This window comes from Mobula hypostoma, chromosome 11 (genome assembly GCF_963921235.1).
Source record: "Mobula hypostoma chromosome 11, sMobHyp1.1, whole genome shotgun sequence".
Lineage (NCBI taxonomy): Eukaryota > Metazoa > Chordata > Chondrichthyes > Myliobatiformes > Myliobatidae > Mobula > Mobula hypostoma.
The window spans coordinates 28,112,615-28,139,784 of NC_086107.1; the positions used below are offsets into that span (position 1 = coordinate 28,112,615).

The 27,170-nt window shown below is 39.2% G+C and overlaps 1 protein-coding gene across 1 annotated transcript in view; it reads right to left on the minus strand.

Moving 5' to 3' along the window:
• Positions 1 to 11,173: 11,173 nt before the first annotated feature.
• Positions 11,174 to 27,170, minus strand: part of ttc17 (tetratricopeptide repeat domain 17) — an 86,008-nt gene continuing 70,011 nt past the window's right edge. Inside the window, exons 21-25 of the mRNA XM_063061790.1 lie at positions 21,188 to 21,347; positions 18,525 to 18,608; positions 17,667 to 17,786; positions 13,882 to 14,025; positions 11,174 to 12,448 (exon numbers count right to left, since the gene is read on the minus strand). Coding sequence (XP_062917860.1) covers positions 12,317 to 12,448; positions 13,882 to 14,025; positions 17,667 to 17,786; positions 18,525 to 18,608; positions 21,188 to 21,347 — 640 coding nt within the window. The 3' untranslated portion in view covers positions 11,174 to 12,316. The remainder of the gene's footprint in view (positions 12,449 to 13,881; positions 14,026 to 17,666; positions 17,787 to 18,524; positions 18,609 to 21,187; positions 21,348 to 27,170) is intronic.

Below are 27,170 nucleotides of genomic sequence, written 5' to 3' on the forward strand. Positions count from 1 at the left end.
AAGGATTTGTGGTGGCCAGTGGGTGTCATGAATGCTGTCTTCCACTCACCCCTGCTGGATGTGGATCAGATTGTACGCACTCTGTAGATCCAGTTTGGTGAACACCTGGGACCCAAAGTGTGAGTTAAATGCACTATCCTTCAAGGGCAGAGGGTAGTGGTTCTCAGTTTCTGTTGTATCCATGGCACTCAAGGCAGGGATGAAGACCCTCATCTTTCTTTTTGACAAAAAAATCCTGCACCGGCTGGGGACTGGGATGGGCAAATGAAGCTGTGTTGCAGTGCTTTGGCAATGAAGTCATTCATGGTTTGGGTCTCAGGAGGAAAGAGGGAGAACAGACAGCCACAAGGAGGGCTGGATCCCGGGAGGAGGTGATCGTGCAGTCGTGTGGTCTGTGAGGCAGCAGAGTGCTAATTTCCTTTTACTGAAGTTGTGATATTTCAGTGGGAGTTTGATGAGAGCAAGGGTTTTCTCCATGGATTTATGGGGTGAGGTCTACTGAGGTTGCAGGCATTTGGTCCAGCAGATGGGTCCCCAGCTCTGCAGTGAACTGGATGGGCAGGAGAAGTGAGGGTCATGAGTGGAGAGCCAGGTATAACCCGGGATGAGAGGTGGACAGATGATCAATGGTTTCCTGCTGCTTCTGGATCACGTGCTCATGTTAGCAGATAGCTTCCTTTAGGTAAGCACACTCCGCTGGGTCAATCGCGGGTTCACTCATCCTGTCAGAAAAATGTAGAGGAGGTTTGGCCCAGATGACGTAACAGTAAATGTTAAATTCAATAATAGGCAAACTTAAAGCAGGCGGAGGGAAGGCTAGGAGCAACTGGTTGAGGCCGGCTGGATCAATGACTGAACAGGACTGTGGATGAGAGCTGGGGTTAAATAGGGTGCAGGTGACGAACCTGGAATAAGAGGCAGGTGAACCCCATGAGCTGGGTGGAGACTGGGAGGTGCCTACAAAAGCACATTACAGAAACCAACCTCTTCTCCATCGAATCTGTCTACATTTCTTACTGCAGTAAAATAAAAGACCCCACCCATGCTGACATCTGCTCGCCTCCCATCAGGCAGAAGATACAAAGCCTGAAAGCACATTTCAGCAGGCTCAGGGACAGCTTCTATCCTGCTGTTATAAGTCTATTGAATGATTCCCTCGTACAATAAGATGGACTTTTGACAAGAGAGCTTTTGACAAGGTGCCACACATGAGGCTGCTTATCAAGTTAAGAGCCCATGGTTTTACAGGAAAGTTACTGGCATGGTTAGAGCATTGACTGATTGGTAAAAGGCAGTGAGTGGGAATAAAAGGATCCCTTTTCTAGTTGGCTGCCAGTGACTAGTGTTCTGTAAGTGTTGGTGTAGGGAATGCTTCTTTTTCTGCTGCACATGAATGATGTAGATGATGGAATAGATGGCTTTGTGGCCAGGTTTGCAGATGGACAAGTCTAGGATAAGAGGGCACAGCCTCATGATAGAAAGACATCCATTCAAAACAGAGTTCTGGAGAAATTCTTTAGCCAGAGCGTGGTGAATTTGTGGAATTTGTTTCCACAGGAAGTTGTAGAGGCCAGGTCGTTGGGTGTATTTAAGGCAGAGCTTGATAGGTTCTTGAAAGGCCATGGCATCAAAGTTTACGGGGAGAAGGCCGGGGAGTGAGGCTGAAGAGAGGAGAAAAGAATCAGCCATGATTGAATGGCAGAGCAGACTCGATGGGCCAAATGGTCTTACGCTCTAAGTGATAGTGCTACCACTGAGCCACAGGCAGAAATATTCCATTCTTTCTGTTTGCAACCACATTCTCATCTGGGAAGGAGAGGTTTTGCAAGGGTAAGTATTTATCATCAGCCGACCTTGTCTTTCCAAGTATATTTAGTCACAAGCTGAAATGTATACAGAGAAAAGTACAAACTGAGCATTTGTGTCCATGTATAGTTTCAGGATACAAAATATTGAATTTTGTAAAATAATTTTTACCTTTTTTTTTTGTCCTAGAAAGAATCTTGATCCAAGGTGAAGAAATCTTTCTTTAGATGCAGAGTTTTCTGGAGCAAGTGATTTATGTAAAAATTCAATTACGTAGCATCACAGTATCCCCCCCCCCCCACCATACTAATATTGAATTAATGGAGGAAGCTTTTGCAGTGCCTAGCACGCAGACAATAGCTTAAACATTGAGGTTGTCTTAATCCATTGCGTGACTCTGTCATTTAGCTCAAGGAAATCATTTTACCATGAAGATAATGTTATAGGGTCAACAGTGTGACAATAATCAGTACAATCAGAATTATCACAAACAACATTAATGCAGTCCTGATTCACACATCTATTCCGGCAGAGTAAACAACCTCCCACCATTTAATGATATGTTGTGTAAAGTCGTGGTTGTCAAAAGTTATCCAGCTTACAATGACCAAACTTGATATTCTCACAACCTTGACAACTTTGGGTTGAATATCCACCAGAGGCAAACTTATTCTTGCACAATAGATGCGGAAGGAAAAACGAGGTAACATTTGTAATGATGTTACTTACTTACTTTTAATTTTTTATCTACTTACTTTCTTTCCCTGCAGATTCCTGATCTTTTATTACATCTTATGGATGGAGAGAGGAAGAAAATTGTTTCTGTATCATTTGAATTCTGACTCCTCTCTCTGGTAAAGGTGAAGAGTCTCTGGATACGCTGGTCAACATCCACCATGAAGGAATCCCTCCCATGGATTCAATGAATCTTTCCTAGAAGTTTGTGAAGATTCAGCATGTCATCTAAAACTTTGACAAACTTCTATAGATGTGTGGTGGAGAGTATATTGACTGGTTACATCATGGCCTGGTATGGAAGCATCAATGTCCCTGTACTGAAAAGCCTACAAAAAGTAATGGATACAGACCAACCCATCACAAGAGGAAGTCCTCCTCACTATTGAGCACATCCACATGAAGTGCAAGACAGCAGCGTCCATCAAAGTCCCCCACCATCCAGGCCATGCTCTCTTTTCACTGCTGTCATGAGGAAGGTGGTACAGGAGCCCCAGGGACCCACACCACCAGATTCAAGGATAGTTATTACCCCTTAACCATAAAGCTTGTGAATCAGAGGGAATAACTACATTCACCCCAATACTGAACTGTTCTCACAACTCATGGACTCTCTTTGAAGAACTCATCTCATGTTCTCAGTATTTATTGCTTATTTATTTATTTATTTATTATTACTACTATTCATTTTTTTTCTCTTTTTGTATGATGTTTTTTGCACATTGGTTGTTTGTTCGTCTCTCATTGATTTTATTGTTTTTTTGTAATTACCGTGCTTGCCTGCAAGAAAAATGAATCTCAGGGTCTTATTTCTTGACATGTCTGTACTTTTATAATAAATTTAGTTTGAACTTTGAAAGCATTTATGGACAGCAGGGGGTTGATATCTGGTTGGTAAGTGACTAAGCTGCATAACATTGTTCATTTGTTACCTATGGGTGAAGGGCATTGAAAGGTATTGGTTCAACTTAACCTGTTTAACCTTTTGTCCAAAGTGCTTTTAGTGGGCTTTGCTTTTGTATTAAAGTACATCTTCTTAACCTTCTTGAGCCAGTAGTTTGCAATTGGCTCATCTCAACTGCTTCAAGTAGGCTTTCCATTACGTATCTTGTCACTGAGCTCTGAAAATCAATGTGTAGATGTCTGACATTACTATAAATCTGCCAGTCATGATCTTGTAAAGTTTTAACAGAGCAGAACTTTGAACTACAAGGCCTCAGGATAATAGGTGGTTCAAGATTTTTGTTGATTAGGTAACTGGCATTGGGATGTTTGGACAACTTTTTCCTAAAGAAGGGGGCCTCTGTCTTTATTGTCTTCAGACAATGTAACAATTTCTCAAGCACTCTTGCAAAAACGCCAACCCCTTCTCGCAATTTCTCCGTCTTTGCCGCATCTGCTCTCAGGATGAGGCTTTTCATTCTAGGACGAGGGAGATGTCTTCCTTTTTTAAAGAAAGGGGCTTCCCTTCCTCCACTATCAACTCTGCTCTTAAACGCATCTCCCCCATTTCACGTACATCTGCTCTCACTCCATCCTCCCGCCACCCCACTAGGAATAGGGTTCCCCTGGTCCTCACCTACCACCCCACCAGCCTCCGGGTCCAACATATTATTCTCCGTAACTTCCGCCACCTCCAGCGGGATCCCACCACTAAGCACATCTTTCCCTCCCCCCCCCCGCATTCCGCAGGGATCGCTCCCTACACAACTCCCTTGTCCATTCATCCCCCCCATCCCTCCCCACTGATCTCCCTCCTGGCACTCATCCGTGTAAGCGGAACAAGTGCTACACATGCCCTTACACTTCCTCCCTTACCACCATTCAGGGCCCCAAACAGTCCTTCCAGGTGAGGCAACACTTCACCTGTGAGTCAACTGGGGTGATATACTGCGTCCGGTGCTCCTGATGTGGTCTTTTATATATTGGCGAGACCCGACGCAGACTGGGAGACCGCTTTGCTGAACATCTACACTCTGTCCGCCAGAGAAAGCAGGATCTCCCAGTGGCCACACATTTTAATTCCACATCCCATTCTGACATGTCTATCCACGGCCTCCTCTACTGTAAAGATGAAGCCACACTCAGGTTGGAGGAACAACACCTTATATTCCGTCTGGGTAGCCTCCAACCTGATGGCATGAACATCGACTTCTCTAACTTCCGCTAGGCCCCACCTCCCCCTCGTACCCCATCTGTTACATATTTTTATGCACACATTCTTTCTCTCATTCTCCTTTTTCCTCCCTCTGTCCCTCTGAATATACCTCTTGCCCATCCTCTGGGTCACCCCCCCCCTTGTCTTTCTTCCCGGACCTCCTGTCCCATGATCCTCTCATATCCCCTTTTGACTATCACCTGTCCAGCTCTTGTCTCTATCCCTCCCCGTCCTGTCTTCTCCTATCATTTTGGATCTCCCCCTCCCCCTCCGACTTTCAAATCCCTTACTCACTCTTCCTTCAGTTAGTCCTGACGAAGGGTCTCGGCCTGAAACGTCGACTGCGCCTCTTCCTACAGATGCTGCCTGGCCTGCTGTGTTCACCAGCAACTTTGATGTGTGTTTCTCAAGCACTCTGTCAGTCAGACAAAAGTCTCAATATGCTCATAGTGAATGTTCAGGAGTGTAAGTAAACAATTGCCACTATGGATATACAAGTTATATCTTAATACAACACAAAATAAAATAAATCTGATTTATCTTCAAAATCATAGTGACATTACCCACGCACATTGTTATTTTATCCTAATAGGACAGAACCTTTTAGCAGTCACACATGGAAGACAGGAAGTTGCTTCTTGCTCTTTTGAGAGGATCAGCAACCAGAGGCTTATCTATTCAAAGTAGAAGTGAATTTCTAAAGGAAACAGAAGTCTTTATTTCTGATTTGTTCAGATTTTAATTACTTTTGGCAGTTTATATAACATTTTTAATGTGAAAACTGGTGCCACAGAGACTTATAAATGAACGCAACCTCCAAATTAAATTTATTTTCACAATTCAGATTGATGGTTTATATTGGGAAAGTTGCGAGGTGTTTGACTTATTCCACCTCTGTGCTTCTTCAAAGATAGCTGATTAATTATTAAGGTGGTCAACATTTCTCCTTTAATTTGCTCTATTTTTCACTCCTCATTTCTTGGTTTCATTACCATCTCACTCAGCTTCCAACTATGTGTTCTTGTCATTCATAAGTTCAAAGAAATGTTACCATATCAAAGGCGGCTATTAGGCCCACTATATTCATATCTAACAACAAAAAGCTACCCAATGTACTTTCACATTCCAACAGTAGATCTGTTAGTAGGTCACAACTCTTCAGATACACATTCAAATACAGTTTTAATATGATGAGGTTGTCTGCCTCTATCACATGTAAATTCCAGACACCTACCACCATCAAGGTAAAAACATTTTTCTTCATTTCTCCTCTAATATTTCTTCAATTCTACCACTTACTTCATGCTTTCTGGATTTGGCACCTCCTTGCTATTTATAATTTTATGCTCCTCCATCAGGTGTTATCAGTGCCAAGGAAAACAACCCTATCTCACTCAAAATGAAAGTAGTTAGTGGTGAGAATATTCAACAGGCCAGGCAGCCTCTGGGGGAAAAAAACAGTTAATATTTCAGTTCAATGTCCTGTCACCAGAACTGGAGACATTACCCCTGTTTTCTCTCCACAGATACTGCTTGATTTGAGTATCTATATCATTCCCATTTTTAGTTCAGGTTTGTAGCATTTTTTATTGTGTGTCATACTCTGCCAGAGCCTTGGCGACCACTTTTCAAGTGGTTGTCTTGGAGGAAAGATTCTGTGAGTGGTCCCCGACGTCCTTCTCACAGCGCAGTTTTTTTTTTACAAGGCAGAGTTGCGAGCTCGACACTCAACCCGACACGGATGGAAAGCGTGCTTGGGTGTGGCCCAACTGGGTTCGAACTTGGGAACCTTTGCTCTGGAGTCTGGCGCTGATGTTACTGTGCCACTAGCCAGTGTAGCATTTACAGCTTTTTAATTTTTTTATTAATAATATACTGTACATATATACTACTTTCAGGAACTGGCAACATCCTCATTCCTCTAAATAGTCAGCGTTCTATTCAAGAATTAGTTTGCACTAACCATCACATAGTTAGCAAGTAGAGTTGTCTATACTGTTTATTTTATGCCTGCACTGTTCCTTGTTCCTTTGATTGCAGTGCAAGTTTCAGAAAAATAAATCATGAATTATTCACAGAAAACAATGGGATGTGTTGCCCACTTCCAAGACAACCCCCTGAAGTCAAGGGTGATTTGGATGCACTCCATTTCTGACAGTTCCAGGGTGAATAATACATCCTGTGTGGGATTTGTAGATGGCCACAAAAAAAAAACACGTTAAGCTTGACAGAGTGAATGGATCAGACTGTTGCAAGCTTTTTTCTGCTACTCTGCCTGACTTCCCCATGCTCCTGGAGAGGTGAACTCCTTGGTACCTTTCCAAATGCTTCTATACTAAAGTGAGTGGTCATTTCGAAGTTTTTTTCCTGTTCTTCTGAAAATTGCTTGGAGCTCAGAGTTGAGTGCTCGCTTCACAGGTCTGAGTAGACGTGTAGACAAGGTCGCCAGGCCATTGGAGCTAGCAGAGCAAGGTCAAATACTCAATGCTGGGGATATAAAGCCCAGGAGAGCACACTCTCATCAATTCCACTATTCTGCTACTGGAGCTGTAGCATTTTGGTGAGTCAACATTGATGGTATCACTCCAACTGTCTGAGATGCGTCCTCTAAGTTGTTCATGCCTCTGGCACACAAGGAGGGCTTGGTGGATAATGGTAAATTTCATCAATGACTAAATTTCAAAAACAATGATGAATTTCATCACCAAAAGGCAGGTCTCACAGAATGGGAAATGATTCATGTTGACCAGGGTAGCATTGTTGATCTTGCTTGCCAGGCTCAGGTGGATGAAGGACTTTTTAAATTCCAGATGTTTATTTGAAAGTCCATCCTCCTGGAGGTTTCAGTGAAGGAATTACAGACAATTTTGTTGTATACAGTATGTAATTATTGGGCAGAATATGTTAAGTGCAACACAAGACATGGCATTTGCTCAAGGATGAAACTTTGCTACTGGACTTGAGCTAATGCTTAGCCAAAACAGAAATGAACTCTTGAATTGAGGACATACATTTGAGCTATAAATTGTAGGTCGTTTACATTTGTCAAGTTAGAACTTTCACATCAGGATTGATTGCCTATGATGAAGAGTTCACTTTCTTTTACTTTCCACAGATGCTGCATGACCTGACCAATCTCACCAGTTTTTACATTTCAAATTGCCAATTTCTCTCATCCATTTTGTTTTCAATTTATTTATGCAGAGGGCTATGATCTTGTGAATGATGTTGGGAATCTACTTCATTGTGATAAATGGTGCCGGTAAATTTAAAGAGAATTAGAATTTAACAAATGGATAAGTAATTATATTTTGACTGGTCAGATTGACTGTGTGTGATTTTCTGGACCTGCATCTTGCTATATATCCAATATTGTAACTGAACAAAATTCTGGTTATATCTTGGCTAAGTAGGTTTCATTTATGTATTTCTGTCCATTTTTACTTTAGTCAATACCAAACTGCAGCGTTAGTGGGAACTATGAAGTTGAGAGTATGCTAATATAAACCATTTTAAGAATTACTTTAACAATACTGAATAATGAGATTTTTTTCATTAATTTTAAACGATCATCTCATGGCTAATGACTCCTATCTTGCATTTTGCACAAAAGGCTTTTGATGGCTGTGCACCAACTTGAACCAGGACTCTATGAGAGTTTACATACGATTTTAAAAAATCGTTTTCTCATGTTATTTTAGGTGGCTTATCAGTAACACTATATAAACTGACTTTAAAAAAATCTAAACAATCTGGTCTTAGTAAAATTCTGGATTTTCCAATATTAAACAGAACATCTTTATTGTGATAATACCATTTCATATGTAAACCACCCAGAAAGAATTGGGAGAGCAACCAAAAGGAAAATGCATGGGAGATAAAGTGTGCTGGTGATGCAAGTAGGAAAGCAAGTACCAGCAATATTTATGGAGCAATACAGATTTTTATATATTAAATGAGTATATGATGGACACATAAAATAAAGAATTTGACCATTTCTCCCACAGTACCATTTGCTATCAGAGCCAGTATCAGATGCAGAATGGATGTGAAATTGAGTGCAAAGGCATTAGATATGTAGCACCTCCAAGGGCATAAGGGAACAGTTTTGAAAGTGTTAGTGGATGAATAAAACATTTAAAAATTCCATTGATTCTGCAATGGCTGCTGCAGTTTGGAGAAATATGTGCTGTTTAAGAGGCAGAGAGAAAACATGGAACCACTAATCTGTTAGCCTAACATTAATAATAGGTAAAATCCTGGAATCTATAATGATAGACATAATAGCAGGATACCTGGAATGCTGAGGGTCAGGTAAGTGGCATTCAGGTCTGCCGACCAAGTAGGATAGAAGAGGTCCAGGTACAGTCTCCAGAAATCTATCTCACTTGCCAAGTGGCAAAACTGGACCAAACTTGAATCACTGAAGGATGCTTGACAGTTGCGGCAGGGGCTGAATGCTATTAACTCTTACAAAGTGAAAACAAGAGACATTAGGTGACAAGGTTTCGCTTCCACATGAGCTTAATGCCTTCTATGCTCCCTTTGACCATCAAAACATGGGGAAAACTGACCCTGCAATTTCAGTCCGACATGAGAGCATCCTTCAGAATGGTGAACCATTGGGGAACATCCAGCCCAGATGGGGTACCTGGCTGAGTGCTAAAGACCTGTTCTGATCAACTGGTTGGAGTGTCCCTTGATGTCCTGAACCTCATACTTCAGCAGTCTGAGGTACTCACCTGTTCAAGCAGGCTTCAATTACACCAGGGCCTAAGAAAAATATGGTGAGCTGCCTCAACGACTGTCGTCCGGTAGCACTTACATCCAAAGTGATGAACTGCTTTGAGAAGTTGGTGATGAGACATATCAATTCCTGTGTGAGAGGTGACTTGGATCTGATCCATTTTGCCTATCGGCACAGCAAGGCCATAGCAGATGCCATTTCATTAGCTCTTCACTCAACCCTGGAACATCTGGACAGCGAAGATGCATACATCAGATTGCTCATCATTGACTGCAGCTCAATATTCAATACTATCACCCCCTCAAAGCTAATCAATAAGCTTCAAGACCTTGGTCTTAGTACTTGCTCGGACCCTTGATTTCCTCAATTGCAGATCCCAGTCAGTTTGGATCGGTTACATCATCTCCTCCACAATCTCCATCAGTACAGGTGCACCACAGAGCTCAAAACTTAGCCCCCTGCTCCACTTGCTTTATTCTTATGACTGTGAGGCTAAGCACAGCTCCAGTGCCAGAGGGGATAAGTTCACTTGCCCCATCATTGAACTGCTCCTACAACCTACAGACTCACTTTCAAGGACTCTTCATCTTAAGTTCTAAATATTTACTGCTTATTTATTTATTAATATACTTTTTCTTTTGTACTGCAGTTTGTTGTCTTTTACACACTGGCTGTTAATCAAACCAGCAAAATGTACATACCTGCTTTTAAAACCAATTAGGTCAGAAAGCAAAGAGAGGTAGAAAAACTTTACGTGGTTGATCATAACCAATTAATGACCAGATTACAAAGTGTAGTTGTTGCATATTAGTTCCTTTGAACTGTTTTATTTCACCAAATTCTAAGGTAATAGTTTCAGCTGGCTGTAGCAGCAGTGTAGGGATAGTGTAGCACTTGCTCTGCTTGTAGGGTAAGGGCCAGGAGGGTGATCAGTGGGGAAAGACAAGTGGACAAGGGAGTCATGTAGACAGCAAAAATAGAGAGTGGGAGATAAAGATATGCTTAGTGGTAGGATCCGTTGAAGTTGGCAGAAGTTATGGGGAATGATATGCTGGATACGGAGGCTCATGGGGTGCAGGTTGAGAACAAGGGGAACACCCTATTTCCATTATGGCACAGGAAGATGGGGTGAGGACAGATGTGCCGCAAATCGAGGAGATGCAAGTGAAGGCAGTATCAATGGGAGTGGAAGGGAAACCCTGTTCTTTGAAGGAGGAGGATATCTCAGATGTTCTGGAATGGAAGGTCTCATCCTGAGGACAGATGCAGCAGAGAGAAAACTGAAAAAAGGGAATTGCATTTTTTCCAAGTGACATGGTGGAAAGAGGTATAGTCAAGATAGCCATGGGAAATGGTAGTTTAGAAAAGATGTGGACAGACAATTTGTCTCCCGCGGTGGAGACAGAGAGATCGAGAAAGGGAAGAGAGGTGTCAGAGATGGACCAAGTAAATTTGAGGGCAGGGTGAAATTTGAAGATAAAGTTGATGAATTGACAAGCCAGGCATGGGTGTAGGAAGCAGCACCAGTGCAGTTGTCAATGTAGCATAGAAAGAATTGAGAAGCATTACCAGTGTGACAATATTTCCCAGGTACCTTCCCACACATGAGACTGACCCAATGTTTTAGCTTGACAGTTTTAAAAAGTGAAAGTATCATTACAATTTCCTTTACAGTAAAATCAATACGCAAATAAAGAAACACATTTAGTTTATTGTGTAGTAAGCCTTGTTTAGAATAGTGTTCAAGTTTTAACTCTAGATTAAGAGCACCACCTGCAGGAACAAAAAGTCAAGGGAGCTTAACAACAGTATTGTCAACAAGTGATGATTAGCTTCTCAACCAGAAGTTCCTATTCAGGTATCCAAAAGAAAATTAATTGTAAATTTGTAATTGTATTATGTAAACATAATTAGAAGCACCATAACTCCATTGAATCACACCTTCTGGTTATGCTTGTTCAGTGAAACCATCTATGTAACAACCAGCAGAAGAACCTTGTTCAGCTTTTACATTTGAGTCATTAATCATAAAATTCTCACAATTGTACAATAATTAATAGCCCAAGACAATTTTACAGGTTCTTGTGTAATCACCTTACATTTTTAAGACAGCATATTAAAGCAATTTCTCTATGAGCGAATTTTAATAAGGAAATAAATGTATATTATTGAGACTTATGCTAATAACACCAAAAAATTAAACAGCAAACTGTATTTTAAAAACTGGAGGTTAGTATACTCTACATTTTGAAGGTCTGAAATCAATGTGAAAACTAGTGTTGCTAAATGAATGTGTAATGAGACTTCAGTGCTTCAAAATTTTAAATATTGTGAAGTGATGAATCTAATTTTTTTACTAATTCAGTTTTTCTACTGAAAGGGATTTATGTCTTAAAAATATGAAGCTGAGTTTGCTGCCTTTTCAGCAGAATCTGCTGGATTTTTCACTTTTTACACAAGATTTATAGAAAAGTACAAAATAAATGAAAATATTTTCAGTCATTAAGAAATAGTTTATTGTTCACCTGCACACAAGTTCCCATTTTTCCCACAAGGATTTTAAACTGCATTTTCTTGACCTGATCACACATAAAAAACATTCTGAGAACCATTTTATACATTACTGTCTGAAATATACAATCAATACAACAGTCATTTGTTTTAATACAATTTATTTTCCTTCCAGGAATTATATTCAAGGTGTGATAGTTATAATACTCTTTTTTTAAAGCTTTGTTCCACAGCTCATTTTATTTTCCATCAACTAAATTTGCACAAATGAACCCACCCAGCCCCCCAATGAAACTAGATGTGTGCCAATTTAAAATGGTCTGAAGCAGAAATTAGATATTTTTTACTAATGGTTACCATTATGGAGAGCGTCTCTGCATTTTCGTTAATAAATGACACTGGATTGTGCGAAGGACATGTTTTGCTGGTCCAAACTCCGGTTGTAGTTTTAAAGTAGATTCATACCACTGCATTGCTTTGTCGTACTCTTCCTGTGAAGCAGACAAACAATTTATAACAACCTGAGAGCATGAATAATCACTTTATATTATCAAAGAGCTTTCCAAGTGTTACCTTGATTATATCCCTCCGCTAATTTAGTAAATTAGTTTGCTTCAGCTCTTACCATCTTTTCACCAAGGATGCGTGACTATTTTAGACCAACTTTTACCAACTCTGCTTTCAGGATCACCCCACAAGGTCTGGATAGTACAGTCTCCTTGTTTCATCTTGCTCTGATCTTAACTACTTGTTGGAATTCTTATTAGGTGCAAGTATTTGCTGTTTTAATCTGGATCCCAGCTGGTTCTTAATTTTCATTAGAATATGTAGGACAATCTTTGGTCCAAGTACAAACAGAACATCCTGTGTTACTAGATTCTTCAGATTGTGGTGCTTGTTCCTTCTCTTTCTCCAAACCTTTGAACTTAATTTATTGCACTCTATTTCCAATACGTATTCATCCCTATGTACCATTTTATTCATCTACAAATAGTACATTTGACTATAACCTCTCTAGATGCATCTTGCTTTATTGCTGGTGACTGGGCTTTCTTCTATTCTAAGCATTACAGCAAATATACTCTTTCGTGCTTACCTCATCCAGTGTAATACATTCCCTTAACAGAAAAGGGTGTTTCCTCATATTGCAGAGAAAATTTAGGTGACTACTTTGTGAATATCTGTGTTCCCTCTAAAATTATTATCCATAACTGGATGCAGTTCATTGGAGCAAGTCCACCCTTCAGTTCTCCTTTGGTCTCTACACTGTCCCCACGAGATTCAAAGGAATAAGGATTCCATCTTGGGTAACTTATAAACACAAGAAATTCTGCAGATGCTACAAATCCAAAACAACACAATCAAAATGAGTTCCTACAGCATTTTGTGTGTGTTGCCTTGGGTAATTTGGCTTCTGTAATACCTATGTTTCCTATGTGGTTCAATGTATTCATAATTAACGGATGTCTGTCACTGTCTGACGTTTGGTTATTATATGACTTTGGAACCTGTAAGGAAACCAAACAGTGACAATTTCTTCCATATCGCTTTCAAAAGTTCTAGCTGTATCCATATTGGTGACATAAATTATAGTTATTGGGTACATTTCATCTAGGTATCACGTGTATGGGCAGAAACATCTAATCTACACCGTTCTTTATATTGCATTGGGAAACTTGAAGAATAAGCTCAGTACAGAGCTTAATCCAGTTTCTAAATGCAAGATAATGTGGATTAGGTGCATCGAGGCAAATCAATTATATACAAAAATATTCCCACATCAGTTCTTCAAACATTTGTGTACTTTGAAATAGCCAATGCATGGTTGTACTTTCTTGAACACACTTGGATGAAATCAACGTAAATAGGAAATCAGCCACATCAACAGAACATGAAAAATGTAGCAACAAATATTGTCACTTACCATCCCTACATAGACATTAGCCAGGGTAAAGTGATTGACAACAAAATGTGGTGCGATTTCCACTGCCATAGAAGCAACAACAAGAGCATCGTCCCACAGTTTTGCATTGTGAAAAATGTTTGCCAAGCTGATGAGAGGTACATCCTGCTCAAATAAAAAACAATGCATTTAAAAGGATAAACACAGCTCTATTTGTATAATACCTTTCATGTCAATTTCAGACTAAACCAGCACGGTGAAACATTCAAGTACAGTCACCATACTAGTGCAAGAAGAGAAACTATGAGGTTTGAGGTCAGGTTACTTCTTCACAATTGGGATCACCAAGTAATCGGCAAACTTTAGAGGCAGGTTCAAAAAATAATGTACCAAAATTTAGTAATGCTGATTAAAAACTAAAGATGCTTTATTTAGCTAATTATAGAACCATGAATAAAGAAATAACAATAGTTTCATTTCTATTGTCTGACACAATTAAATGGTTTCTATTAACATTTTAGGATGGCATCAGCTTCTCCTTTCCACAGCTCCTCCTCCTCTCACTTTTGAAAGCTTAGTGACATAGTGATAGGCAACTAGGTGTGATGGTCGTTTGGGTGCAACAGTGGTATTACAAAATCTGAAAAGCTTTATACGCTGATGAAAACCATTTTGTTGATCAAAAATGTCCAGGCCTTTGGAGCTTACAGTTTACATTTGTCAAAACAACATGCAGATTAGACAGTAACATAAGCAACACCTCACCACTGCATCCAGCTACTCCCAGACTCCTCCTCCTGTGCCAGCTCGACTATATAAAAGAGCAAGGAATCCTTGCCATATGACAACAGTTTCCTCAAAATGTTAAACTTCCTGAAGCACTGATCATTCTTCCCCCTTCCCCAGATTCATTATTTGCATCTTAAATCCTGGTTTATTTAGTAAATTATAAACACAAGATATTCTGCAGATGCTGGAAATCGGGAGTTATGTTCACAAAATGCTGGACGAATTCAGCAAGTCAGGCAGCATCTATGGGGGAGGGGGAGTAAGCAGTTGATGATTCAGTATGAAGTATCAACTGTTTATTGTCTTCCATAGTCCCTCCAGCATTTTGTGTGTTTTGTAAATTGGTTTATTACTGTCACAATGTGCCAAGGTACACCGAAAAAACTTGCTTTGCATACCATTCATTACAACAGTGCATTGAGGCAGTATAAGGCAAGTATGAGCAAGTATTTACTGTACACAACAGCAATAGTGTTTATGCTCCGGCTAAGCCTTCTCATCCTCCTGTTCAGTTATTCCAACGGACATGTACCTTTCTTCATTGTGCTTCCTTTTGGAAGCATCTATGCAGTCTGCCTCAATCACAGTCTATAAACATGAATTCTGTAACTTAAATACTAAGTGAAGAAGCCTCTTCTGAATTCCTATTGAAATTATTAGCAACAATCATAGTACCCCAAATTCCTCCCTCCAACTCCCCTTACAATCGTCAATTAAAATCTTGAAGACCATCAGACCACCCTTTAGTGTTTTCTTTTTCAGAAAATGAAGCAGAAGACTATTCAATTTTTTTTTTAAATGATGGTTTACATTTTGTGTCATTTTAACAATCTTCCTTTTAGGCCACTGGTCTCCTGTGGACTCATCTTGACTCTTCTTAACAACCTTCTCCTACCCAACATCCCACGTCTTTTCAGTATTTTATATGGCCTCTTTACTTCTCATTTCCTTTGATTTCATGCCTCCTCTTACGTTACAGCCAATTCTATTGCCTTCAGGAATACAGCCTGTCATAAAAGATCCAGTGTCGATGTTCATTATTAGGATCGGTGCTGAAGTTGAGGCTGACAAAGCAACACCAGTGGAGGCAGAGGATTCTTCAGGTTTATAAATATGGTCTATGACGTACTTGTAAAAGCTGGCCCCTGATTAAATCCCACCTGCAAGGAGCAAGCTGTCTTTCCCATTTCTCCAGGCCTAGGGCCAAGAATGTAAAACAATTTGAAGGCACCTCAGTTGGCTCTGCACACAATAAATCATGTGACCCATGCTGCACAACTGCAAATGAGAAATAATTTCTCAGGATTTTTGCCGACTGGAATAATGCAGCTTGTAGACAGACTTCTGTCTTCTAGGATGTGCCTTGTGCATCAGTGATTTGACTGAGTCCACCTTAATAAAAGTGTAGCTTCAACCTTTATTATTGGCAAGAAATATGACACAAATTCAGAGTTACAAACTTCCGTTGGCTCCTCCAAATGGAAAGTCAATGTTCCACTCTTAAGCAGTGGGATTGCATTACTTAATTTGCGATAACATTTTATTTTCAACTTTCTTATAACTCTAACAATTAGATTAACCTAAATACTCACCTCCACTCTCACAATTTCTCTGTCAAAGAGAAAGTCCTTTCTCTTTGGTAAGGCACTCCTGCTTTTTCTGTAAACCTCTGCATATCTTTATGTATTTCTCTCACTCCTTTTTGAAAGGTAATTGCATCTGCTTCCAACAATCTTTCAGTCAGTCAAATGAAGATTATTTTTCATATAATCTTCTTGCACTTACATTAAATCTGCATCCTTTAGTTTATACTGTCTCTCCTCAGTCCTCCTCCCAAAATGATTTTACTAAGTCCAATGTCTGGGCTGGTCCAGGAATCTGTTAGTATTCTCATAATATATTTTTGAGCTTCTTGTCACCCATAAAGTTTAAATTATGTTCCATGTTAATAAATCCTGGCCACAAAGATGACTGCGTTCTTGGAAGAAGCAAACAAATTCTCAGAGAACTCTAATGGGTTTTACTACTGGGTTGATTAATGACAAAGACTGAAGAAACAGAAGGCAAATTTAGTCATGGAGATATGTTTGGTTCACTTGTTACTTAACATGAAGCAGAAATGAACAAAGCAAATTGATGGATATTAAAAGGTGTCTGTCACACCAGGTCGTGGTGAAGTTATACCTGGAATAATGTGTATAGTTCGACATGATGCAACACATGGGGTCATTGCAGAATACAGAGAACATTAATTAGGATTATTAATGATATTCAGGATGGTGCCAATAAAGGGATTGGGTAAAGTTTTCTGCTCCTGCTTTTGTTTCTTTATCAAAGAATAAATAGATGCAACAAAGAAGATAAAACTTTTTCAGATACTTGGCATGATACAGAAATAAAAACACAATTATATTATTAGCATGGGTGAGGGATGAGATGGTACAAGGTTGGAGTATTGTGAAAAAAATTAGGACACATCTGCCACATTAAGATGAGCAGAATAACGCAGAAGGATTGTATGGGAGACCAGAAATTAAATTCCACAATAGGTTGGAATTGCACTGCGTCTGGTGCACAGCTCATGCACTGTGAAGGTAATTACTAGATTCAGAATTGTGCCCCTCAGCTTCTGCACCCTTTGCAAACAAATCCTAAGGAATCAAATATTATTTTTATTCAAGTGAAAGGAAAACAATGTCTCAATACTGCAGCTTGTACTCATGGATACTCACCAAAGACACCCACTGATGTGTGATGGGCAAACCAGCAGTATAAAGGTTTGTGTCAAGTCTGCACAAAATGCAGCAAGAGTGAAATCAAGTACATGTTCAACATACCTGACAGATTTTCTAATTTTACTGCAAATGCACTGGCTTAGCAGCAATCTTATGTATATATTGGACCGTGGTAAAAACATTTATTCACAAAAAGATCATCTGGCTCACTGACCCAGGTTACAGTAACCTCAAATTAAAACTTGACTTTTTCATTAGGTCATGCTACAAGCCAATTCTCACCTTCATGTGGTAAGGAGCGAAATGTAGTGCTTGACGTAGACAATCAATAGCTCTTTTCCCTTGACCTTTAACCCTCCAATAGAGTGCTGCCATACTTGTAATTACCCAGGACGTTTGATTCTATTAAAATGATCAAAAAATTAGTTGACATAACTTGAAAAGTTTTACATTCAAGTAATGTTCATTTTCACAGAAAACATTGTTTTTCATTAGATTTCGTCCCTATAAACAATACTTCTATTTCTATGCTAAGTTCAGATTGAAGTGCATATCACTGGCTTAAATTAAATATTCACAGCTGTTAACAAAGCACACATGTAAGGAGTGTGAGCTGGTATTACCTTGTAATAGGTCACAAAGAGATCTGCAAGAATGGACATGATGATTTGCTCTTAAACTTTCATCTTACAAAACTTCCGGTGGCAAGAAGTTTTGGATCTCCTATCACAAATGACTCTGTTATAAGCTGTAGATTCTAACCCACATTCCATTTTATTCTATGGTTCAACATATACACAGGCAAGTTAAATCAATCACTCCTTTGTAGACAAAAATCAAAAAAACACCTTTCTTTTTGGCAATAGTTAGAGAATGCAGTGATCTGTTACCAAGGAGTGCTGAATAGCAGTAAAGATCAGTAATTTATTTCTACATAATACATCCTGATTTTCCTATACTAATTTCCATATTTAACATGCATCTTAAATTGTTTCTATGATAGAAAAATTCTATATATAGAATTATAGTATATAATTCTATACTTCATAAGATATATATCTATAACTGCAACTGACACTTGAATGTGGCACTTTGACTTTTAGAACTAAAGCCCAAATAAAATTATAGCCAGCAACTCACTTTTTCTAATTCTTTGGCTATTCGTGTTCCAACCTGCTCAAAAGGTTGAGGTGGATACTTTCCTTTGCCCAGGTTTTGTAAAGCCTATCGGAAAGCAAACAATCTGTTATTACAGTTTATATTAATGCAAAATAGCACTTTCTCTTAATACACATTTTCTATTTTTGTTAAGTTCATGTCCTGTGATTGGTAATCCTCCTGTTGATGAAAAAGAGCTTCCTTTTTATTCTAAAATCTCTTAAATTTCCTATGTCTTCTATACTTGAAATTATCTAGACTTTACAAAACAAATTAAAATTTTAACCATATTCAAGATATGCATACTAAAATTGTAAATGAAGGTCAAGCCTGGAAGGAAAACAGTAAATTTACTATACTTGTTATACTTATAATATTTATTCTGGTTAATTGGGACATTGATTAATTGGGCAGCCACTTATTTGAAGCAACTCTCAAAGAACAAAAACAGCCGGGATTCTATTCCTTTACTTCCGACACTATGCTACTTAATTTGGACAGGAAACTGTTGCCAAACAGTTTCTAACTAGCGTCATGGCATGCAGGGCTGTTAGACACTATACCATGCTGAGAGTGAACAGTTTTTAAATAGCATCACCTGCATGTGTCTTTGTTCAAAAAGCAAAAATTTCTGGTGAGTAGTAAGCAGCAAGACAATTCAGAACAGTTTTGCTTACTGTGGTTTCAAGCATTCAGGCTGAGAGATGTCAGAAAGAGCCAGGAGTGAAAAGAAATAGCGAAATGATTTCACCACTGCAACAAATTAGAAACTACGAAGCTTTTGGAAGTATCAATAATCATCTTGAATGTTACAATGAAAATGAAGATTTGGAGTACGTAATCATCGAAAGCATTGTTTGAAGGCAGTTCATTATCTGTACTAGGTGTCTGCACTGATTTTGTTCATTTACAGTCAAGCAAAAGAACATGGCAACATACACTGTATGAATTCCTCTGTCGATAACTATTAGGAACTAATACAGTTTTATAGTACTGAAGTCATTTTGGTAATGTTCTACTGTGGTCTGTATTTTATTTAAATACATAATTTGTTACTCAGTTAAATGTAATTTGTTTTTTGTTTATTATCTTTTTAACTATTTCCATGAAACTTCAGCTAATTGGCTACTTAACTGGCCCAAAATCTACTGGCCCTGATGTGTTCCAATTAACTGGAATCCCTTGTATTAAATTTCATGTTAAGTGACAGATTTTAATGACTAAATGATTATCTTTATGTAACCTGTACAACTGCAATACAGTCCATGGTAGAAACAACTTCATGAAGTATTAATCTCATACTCCCTCTATCATTTTACCTAAGGTATCCAAACAACTAGCACTTCACAAGATATCTATGCAGAGATTTCAAAAAAAATGGCAAAATGTGTTTCCAGACTTCTGTTTTACTTGTGCATAGATCTGGCCAGTTTAAAACGTTTAAATCAGACAAAAATGCAAACTTTAAACAAGGCTGAGCAGAATAATACATTGAAAGAAACATTTTATTAACTGTCAACATCCCTTAAATCCAAACTTCTACATTTCTAAATGATTTCTACATTTGAATTAATTTTGTCAGCCCACAATACATGGTACTTGCTGTTGTGGTTAGATATTAGACTGAATTATCCTGGACTAAGTACACCGCCCAGACTTGTATGCAGTACTCATCCACATGGATTAACTCTTTCCAAATGTGGAAGACAAATCAAGCCCAAAAAGGATCTGAGCTGTGGGCAGCCTCTGAAAGCATATCCTGTGGCCACATTACTGGAATGTATTGATACTCTTTGACAGATCACAGCTGCCATGTGTTTCTGATCAATCTTTAAATCCCTAATGGTCAGAGATATACAAGATTTCTTAAAGAGGTACAAATTTATTAATAAATTTTATGTATTAAAATACCCCTTTGGCAGACTCTTGGAATCAAGGATAATTTGCTTTCATTATGGTTCTACAGGTCTGAGATGCCAATGAAATAAATGCAAAAAACTCCAGCACCTGCATTCTTCCTCATGGAATAAAAGCTGATAGGCTGAATGTATCACTACCCTCACCTGAATCTACCTATCACCCGCCAACTCTTGTTCTACCTCTTCCCTCCATCTTTTTATACAGACTATCTCCCATCTTTCCTTCCAGTAAGGATGAAGGATCTCAACCCAAAACGTTGACTATCGATTTCCCTCCTGCTTGACCCACTGACTTCCTCCAGCTTCTTTGTGTGAGGCTGGATGCCAAGTATGCTCGGTCATCTCCAGCAGGAGAGTGTTCTGTTGTCCAGTGCCACTGTGGAAAGTGAAATGCCAGTTTTGCATTTCTACATGGAAGCCCAAGCCACACTGGAGACAAAACGGTTGAAAGACAGGTTCTGTGCAGAGCCATTTCTTGATGAGCACTATCTGCATCACTGGAAATTGGCCACATTATGCTCTTTGCAATACAGAATTCTTACTGGATGTCACATGATGGAAAACTGTTTGATTACTTTGCAGTATAGAATGAAAGTTTCTGCAGAGTAATGTCATAGTTGATTAACACAGCACTTGAAAACCATTGTTAATTCAACACATTTAATAAAATCAGGAAGAGCATTTTGAGAGCTTCAAGACAGAACCTGCACCTACAATTCAGCGTACCTCTTTCAGTTGCTTTTCTCCAGTATAATGTATACTGAGTCGACTTGCCACACCATATAAATGATCCAAGGTGTGCATGCTGGCATGGAGGTTAGCATTACAAACTGGTTCCACAGCTGGCTCTTGCAGGGATGTGGCAAAGTCAATATGTTCTGTAATGCTAAGAAGTAATTAAAAAAATAAATCATATTTTTAAAAACAACCAAATCAATGGAATTTGTGTTTGTGCTGCGGTTACACACATAACGCTTCTTCAGTAGTGTGGTGAAATGTGGCAAATTGTAAAGCATCACTGCTATATTAGTTCTGTACCAATAATGTATTATGATTAGTTCTTTTTTTCATTAATATCTGAACAAAGGAGGTTTCAATATTCTAGTATATCCTGTAAGCAGAACTAAGTCTGTTTACTTTGTGTAAAAAGAAATTGGTACATCATTTTATTTTACAACATGGAAAGAAGAAATTCTATTTAGTCTTAATTAGATCCACTCTTTTGCTCTTTCCCTACCATTAGTTTCCTTCTAATATCTGACCTTTTAAAGTTTCCCATTGCATTTACATTCACCACCTTAATCTGCAGTTCATTCCAAGTTCTAACCACTTGTTGCATAAAATAGTGTCAAAGTGGCCCAAAGTTTCTTCTAAAATCTCTGTCCGTTAGTCATCGTCAATCATTCCTTTTAGTTTAATCCCTCTCAAAATCTTCTATAATTTTCAAAACATTTCCATCTTGAGAATAACCACCCAAATTCTCCTGTAGATCTACAACCTTTGAACCCTAGAACAATTTTAGTCAATCTGCACTGTTATTTCTCCCCTTCTTGCCTTTTCTAAACTGTGGTGCTCCGATTGACATCTAATATTTCAGGCATAGCTGTAATGGTATTTGGCTTTATCATAACCTAAGCTTTTGTAGTCTATGTCTCTATTCATAAGAGGATGCAATAATTTACATTGGTCTACATTAATAAAATCTTTCATGATTATAAAAAAGACTCAATTTATTAGCAGCTTTTGTAGGTAAAGTTAAGAATTTTATCTTAATGCTTATTTTCCACATCCTCTCTCTTAATATCTAAAGATTAGGATACATAAAAGTGATCAAATATTTTATTTATAACTAAACCACTAAGAGAGTTAAAAAGTGTACATTAGAAATGGACAAATTTTACCTCCTTCACAACAAAAATTATATAGCTGTGCATCCTGTTTATGCGTTGTGCCACAGATTTGAGTAACTCAGCATGGACGAATTGGGTTGAAAGGCCTTATTACCATGATGTCATTTTATATAAAATGGCTTAGTACCAGACAACAAGACTAAGTCAATGGCAAATTTCCACATTCTTAATTTTAAAAGGTACAGTAGTTGTGTCAATACAGAAATTAATTCGGAGGCAACAATGCTGCAAAGTATATTAGATAGAAGAGGTCAGTAATTTAAAAAAAAATCAAATAACACAACCAGGGTTTGAACAGCAAAGGTGTGTTAAATAAATACCAGGAATTTCTCCCTACCCCCAAAATTAACCAGTTTTTCATACAGAGACAAAACATAGTAATTTATTATTATAGCGATTTTTTAATTTACATCTGAATTGTCCATCTCAGACACATTGGTCAACAAAGTAACTTCAGGTTGCATAAAAAAGTGAAATTTAGAGTGAAAAAAACTGTAATAGCTACTTACAGGAAACATAAATAAAATATTATGCTTATTGACAGTTTAAAGAATTATCTATCACTTTATTTTATTTTAGTTAGTTTGGATAAGATAACAGCCAGTGCTAAACTAGGACTGAAAATAGGCCTTGGTATTTAAAGCCTATTAGCTCAAGTTGAGTTGTTAAAAGATGGTGGATTAAAAATATTATTCCTTTGTTCAAGAAAGGCAATAAATAGACATAGTCCTGGAAATTGTAGATTAGTGAGTCTTACATCAATTGTGAGCAAAATATTGAAGAGTATTTTTAAAAACAGGATTTATGAGCATTTGGAGAAGCATAGTCTGACAGTGGTGTCTGAAAAGAGGATGCTGTCCAAGTTGCATGCCATCTTGGACAATGTCTCCTATTCACTACATAATGTACTGGTTGGGCACAGGAGTACATTCAGCCAGAGACTCATTTCACCGAGATGCAACACAGAGCGTCATAGGAAGTCATTCCTGCCTGTAGCCATCAAACTTTACAACTCCTCCCTTGGAGGGTCAGACACCCTGAACCAATAGGCTGGTCCTGGACTTATTTCCTGGCATTTACATCTTACTATTTAATTATTTATGGTTTTATATTGCTTTATTTATACTCTATTCTTGGTTGGTGCAACTGTAATGAAAACCAATTTCCCTTGGGATCAATAAAGTATGACTATGACTAATTAGAGACAGTCAGCATGGCTTTGTGAGGGGCTGGCTATGCCTTATGGACCTGATTGAGTTTTTTGAGGAAGTGGCAAAACAAATGATGAAGGTAGAACGGTGGATGTGGTATATATATATTTTAGTAAGGTGTTCAACAAGGTTCCCCATGGTAGGCTCATTCAGAAAGTCAGGAGGCATGGAATTCAGTGACACCTGGCTGCATGGATTTAAAATCGGCTTACCCACTGAAGGTAGAGGGTGATAGCAAATAGAGCATATTTTTCCCCGGAGATTGGTGACCAGTGGTGTTTCACTGGGATCTATTCTGGAACTACTGCTCTCAGCGATTTTTATAAATGACTTGAGTGAGGAAGTGGAAGGATGGGTCAGTTATTTTAGATGACACAAAGGTTGGTGGTTTTGTAGATAGTGTAGAAGGCTATCAAAGGTTACAAAGGGACATTGACAGGATGCAGAGCTGGGCTGAGAAATAGCAGAGACTGTTCAATCTGGAAAAGTATGAAGTGATTCATCTTGGAAGATCAAAGCAGAATACAGGTTAATGGTAAGACTTGGAAGTGTTGAGAAACAGAGGGATCTTGGGGGTCTCATCCACACATCCCTCAAAGTTACAGCACAAATCGATGTGTTGGCCTTCAATAGTTGGGTGGATTGAGTTCAAGAACGTTGTGGTAGTATTGCAAATCTATAAAGCTCTTGTTAGAGTACACTTAAGAGTATTTTACTCAGTTCTGGTTACTTCAACATAGGATGGATGTGTAAGTTTCAGAGAAGGTCAAAGTAATTTTATTATCGATATATGTATATGTACATTGAGATTCATTTTCTTGCAGGCATTTACAGGAAAATAAAGAAATTCAATAGATTATAAAAAATTATACATAAAGACTGATAAACACCAATGTGCAGAAGATAAATTGTGCAGGTATTAAAAGGAGTAAATAAATAATACTGAGAACATAAGTTGTAGAGTCTTTGAAAGTGAGTGGAGTTGTGGAGTCAGTTTACTGTTGAGGTGAGTGAAATTATCTACATTGGTTCAGGACCCAGATGATTATAGGGTGATGGTTATTGTTGCTGTCAAATCTGTATTGACTAGAGTCTGCAAGTGAGGAAATTGCACAGGGAGGTATCAATGCCTAGGTCTTGGAGTTGAGTTTCAAGGGGATAAGAGTGCTGAAAGCTGAGCTGTTGTCAATGAAAAGCATTCTGATGTATGTATTTTCATTGATCAAATGTTCCAGAGCAGAGTGAAGAGGCAATGAAAAGGCATCTGCTGTTGACCTGTTATGATGATAGGCAAACTGGAGCAGATCCAAGTCACTTCTCAGGAGTTGATATACTTCATGCCCAACCGCTCAAAACACTTCATCACAGTGGATCTAAGTGCTACTGGTTGATAGTCAATGAGTCAGGTTATCAGGTTCTTTTTGGGCACTGGTAAGATTGAAGTCTGCTTGAAGCAGGTGGGTACCTCAAACTGCTGAAGTGAGAGGTTGAAGATGTCAGTAAACACTCCAGCCAGTTGATCAGTACAGGTCTTCAGTACTTGGCTAGGTACATCCTCTCTGCCAGACGCTTTCCATGAGTTCACCCTCCTGAAGGATGCTCTCAAGTTGGCCCCAGAGGCTGAAATCACAGGGTCATTAGGGTCTGTGGAAGTTCATATTCTGTCAGTTAAAGCAAACATAAAAGGCATTGAGCTCATCTGGGAGCAAAATCGTGTTGTTATATGCCTGGTTTTGTTTTGTAGGAGGTGATGGTATTCAAGTTCTGCCACAGTTGTCTGAGCATCCTTCTGAACTTCAAGTTTGTTCTGGAATTGCCACTTTGTATGTGAGATGACTTTCTGGAGATATTAACCAGATGTCTTGTAGTTTCCTGGATTGCCAGCAATCCAGACTTCAGCAGATTATGGATCTTTTGCTTCACCTGGGGCTTCTGTCTGCAGAAAATTCTGAATAATAGAAACATAGAAAATAGGTGCAGGAGTAGGCCATTCGGCCCTTCGAGCCTGCATCACCATTTATTATGATCATGGCTGATCATCCAACTCAGAACTCCGCCCCAGCCTTCCCTCCATACCCCCTGATCCCCGTAGCCATAAGGGCCATATCTAACTCCCTCTTAAATATAGCCAATGTACTGGCCTCAATTGCTTCCTGTGGCAGAGAATTCCACAGATTCACCACTCTCTGTGTGAAGAAGTTTTTCCTAATCTCGGTCCTAAAAGGCTTCCCCTTTATCCTCAAACTGTGTCCCCTCGTTCTGGACTTCCCCAACATCGGGAACAATCTTCCTGCATCTAGCCTGTCCAATCCCTTTAGGATTTTATACGTTTCAATCAGATTCCCCCTCAATCTTCTAAATTCCAACGAGTACAAGCCCAGTTCATCCAGTCTTTCTTCATATGAAAGTCCTGCCATTCTGGTGAACCTTCTTTGTACTCCCTCTATGGCAAGGATGTCTTTCCTCAGATTAGGGGACCAAAACTGCACACAATACTCCAGGTGTGGTCTCACCAAGGCCTTGTACAACTGCAGTAGTACCTCCCTGCTCCTGTACTCGAATCCTCTCGCTACACTCGTCCGTGAGTGTCTTTATAAAGTTATGACAATAGTGGTGTATTCATTCAGGTCACCTGATGAGTCCTTGATTACCAGACCACCGACTTGAAGCAAATCTGTAATGAGGTTGAAGAATGGAACGGTAGTCATTCGGGATGGTAGTGTAGCAGTGGTCGAGTGTGCTAGGTCCTCTAGAACTGCAGGGAATGTGTGGATGACAGTTGGGCAGAGATTTCTTCAAGTTAGCCTGATTGAAGCCCCTGACAAGGATATGAAAGGCATCAGGGTTGGCTGTTTCTTGTTTGTTATCGTGGCACTCAGTACATCAAATGCTTGCTTGATATCTGCCTCTGGCGGTATGTAAACTGTGGTTAGGACCATGGAGGAGAATGCTCCTGGCAAGTAAAATAGTCAGCGCTTAATCATTAGATGTTCCAGGTTGGGAGAACAAGAGTGAGACAAGACTGCTACATCTGAGCACCACGAGGGGTTTATCATGAAGCAGGCACCTCCAACTCTATCCTTTCCCAATTTATTCATTTATTTAGAGATACAGTGCAAAATAGGCCCTTACGTTCTTTTGAGATGCACAATTTACAATAGCCAATTCACCTGCAAACCGGTACATCTTTAAACTATGGGAGGAAACTGGAGCACCTGGAGAAAACCCACGGATTCCATGAAGAGGACGTACAAACTTCTTATAGAGAATGCCGAGATTGAACTCCAAACTGTAATGGCATCGTGCTAACTGCTACACTCCCGTGGCACTCATCTGGTAGGTTGAGAATCCCTTGAGCTGGAGCATGCTGTCCAGAGGGTCAGAGGTGAGCCATGTCTCAGTGAAACAGAGTTGCAACAATCCCTCATTTCCCTCTGCTACAGCAATCTTGTCCTTAGGTCCTCTATCTTGCTCTCCAGTGACCACATCAGCCAGTAAAATACTAGGGAGCAGGGGTCATGTTCCCCATTGCTTCAGCCTTGCTTGAGGTCCATTTCTTCTGTGCTTTCTACGGCAGACATCCAGCCA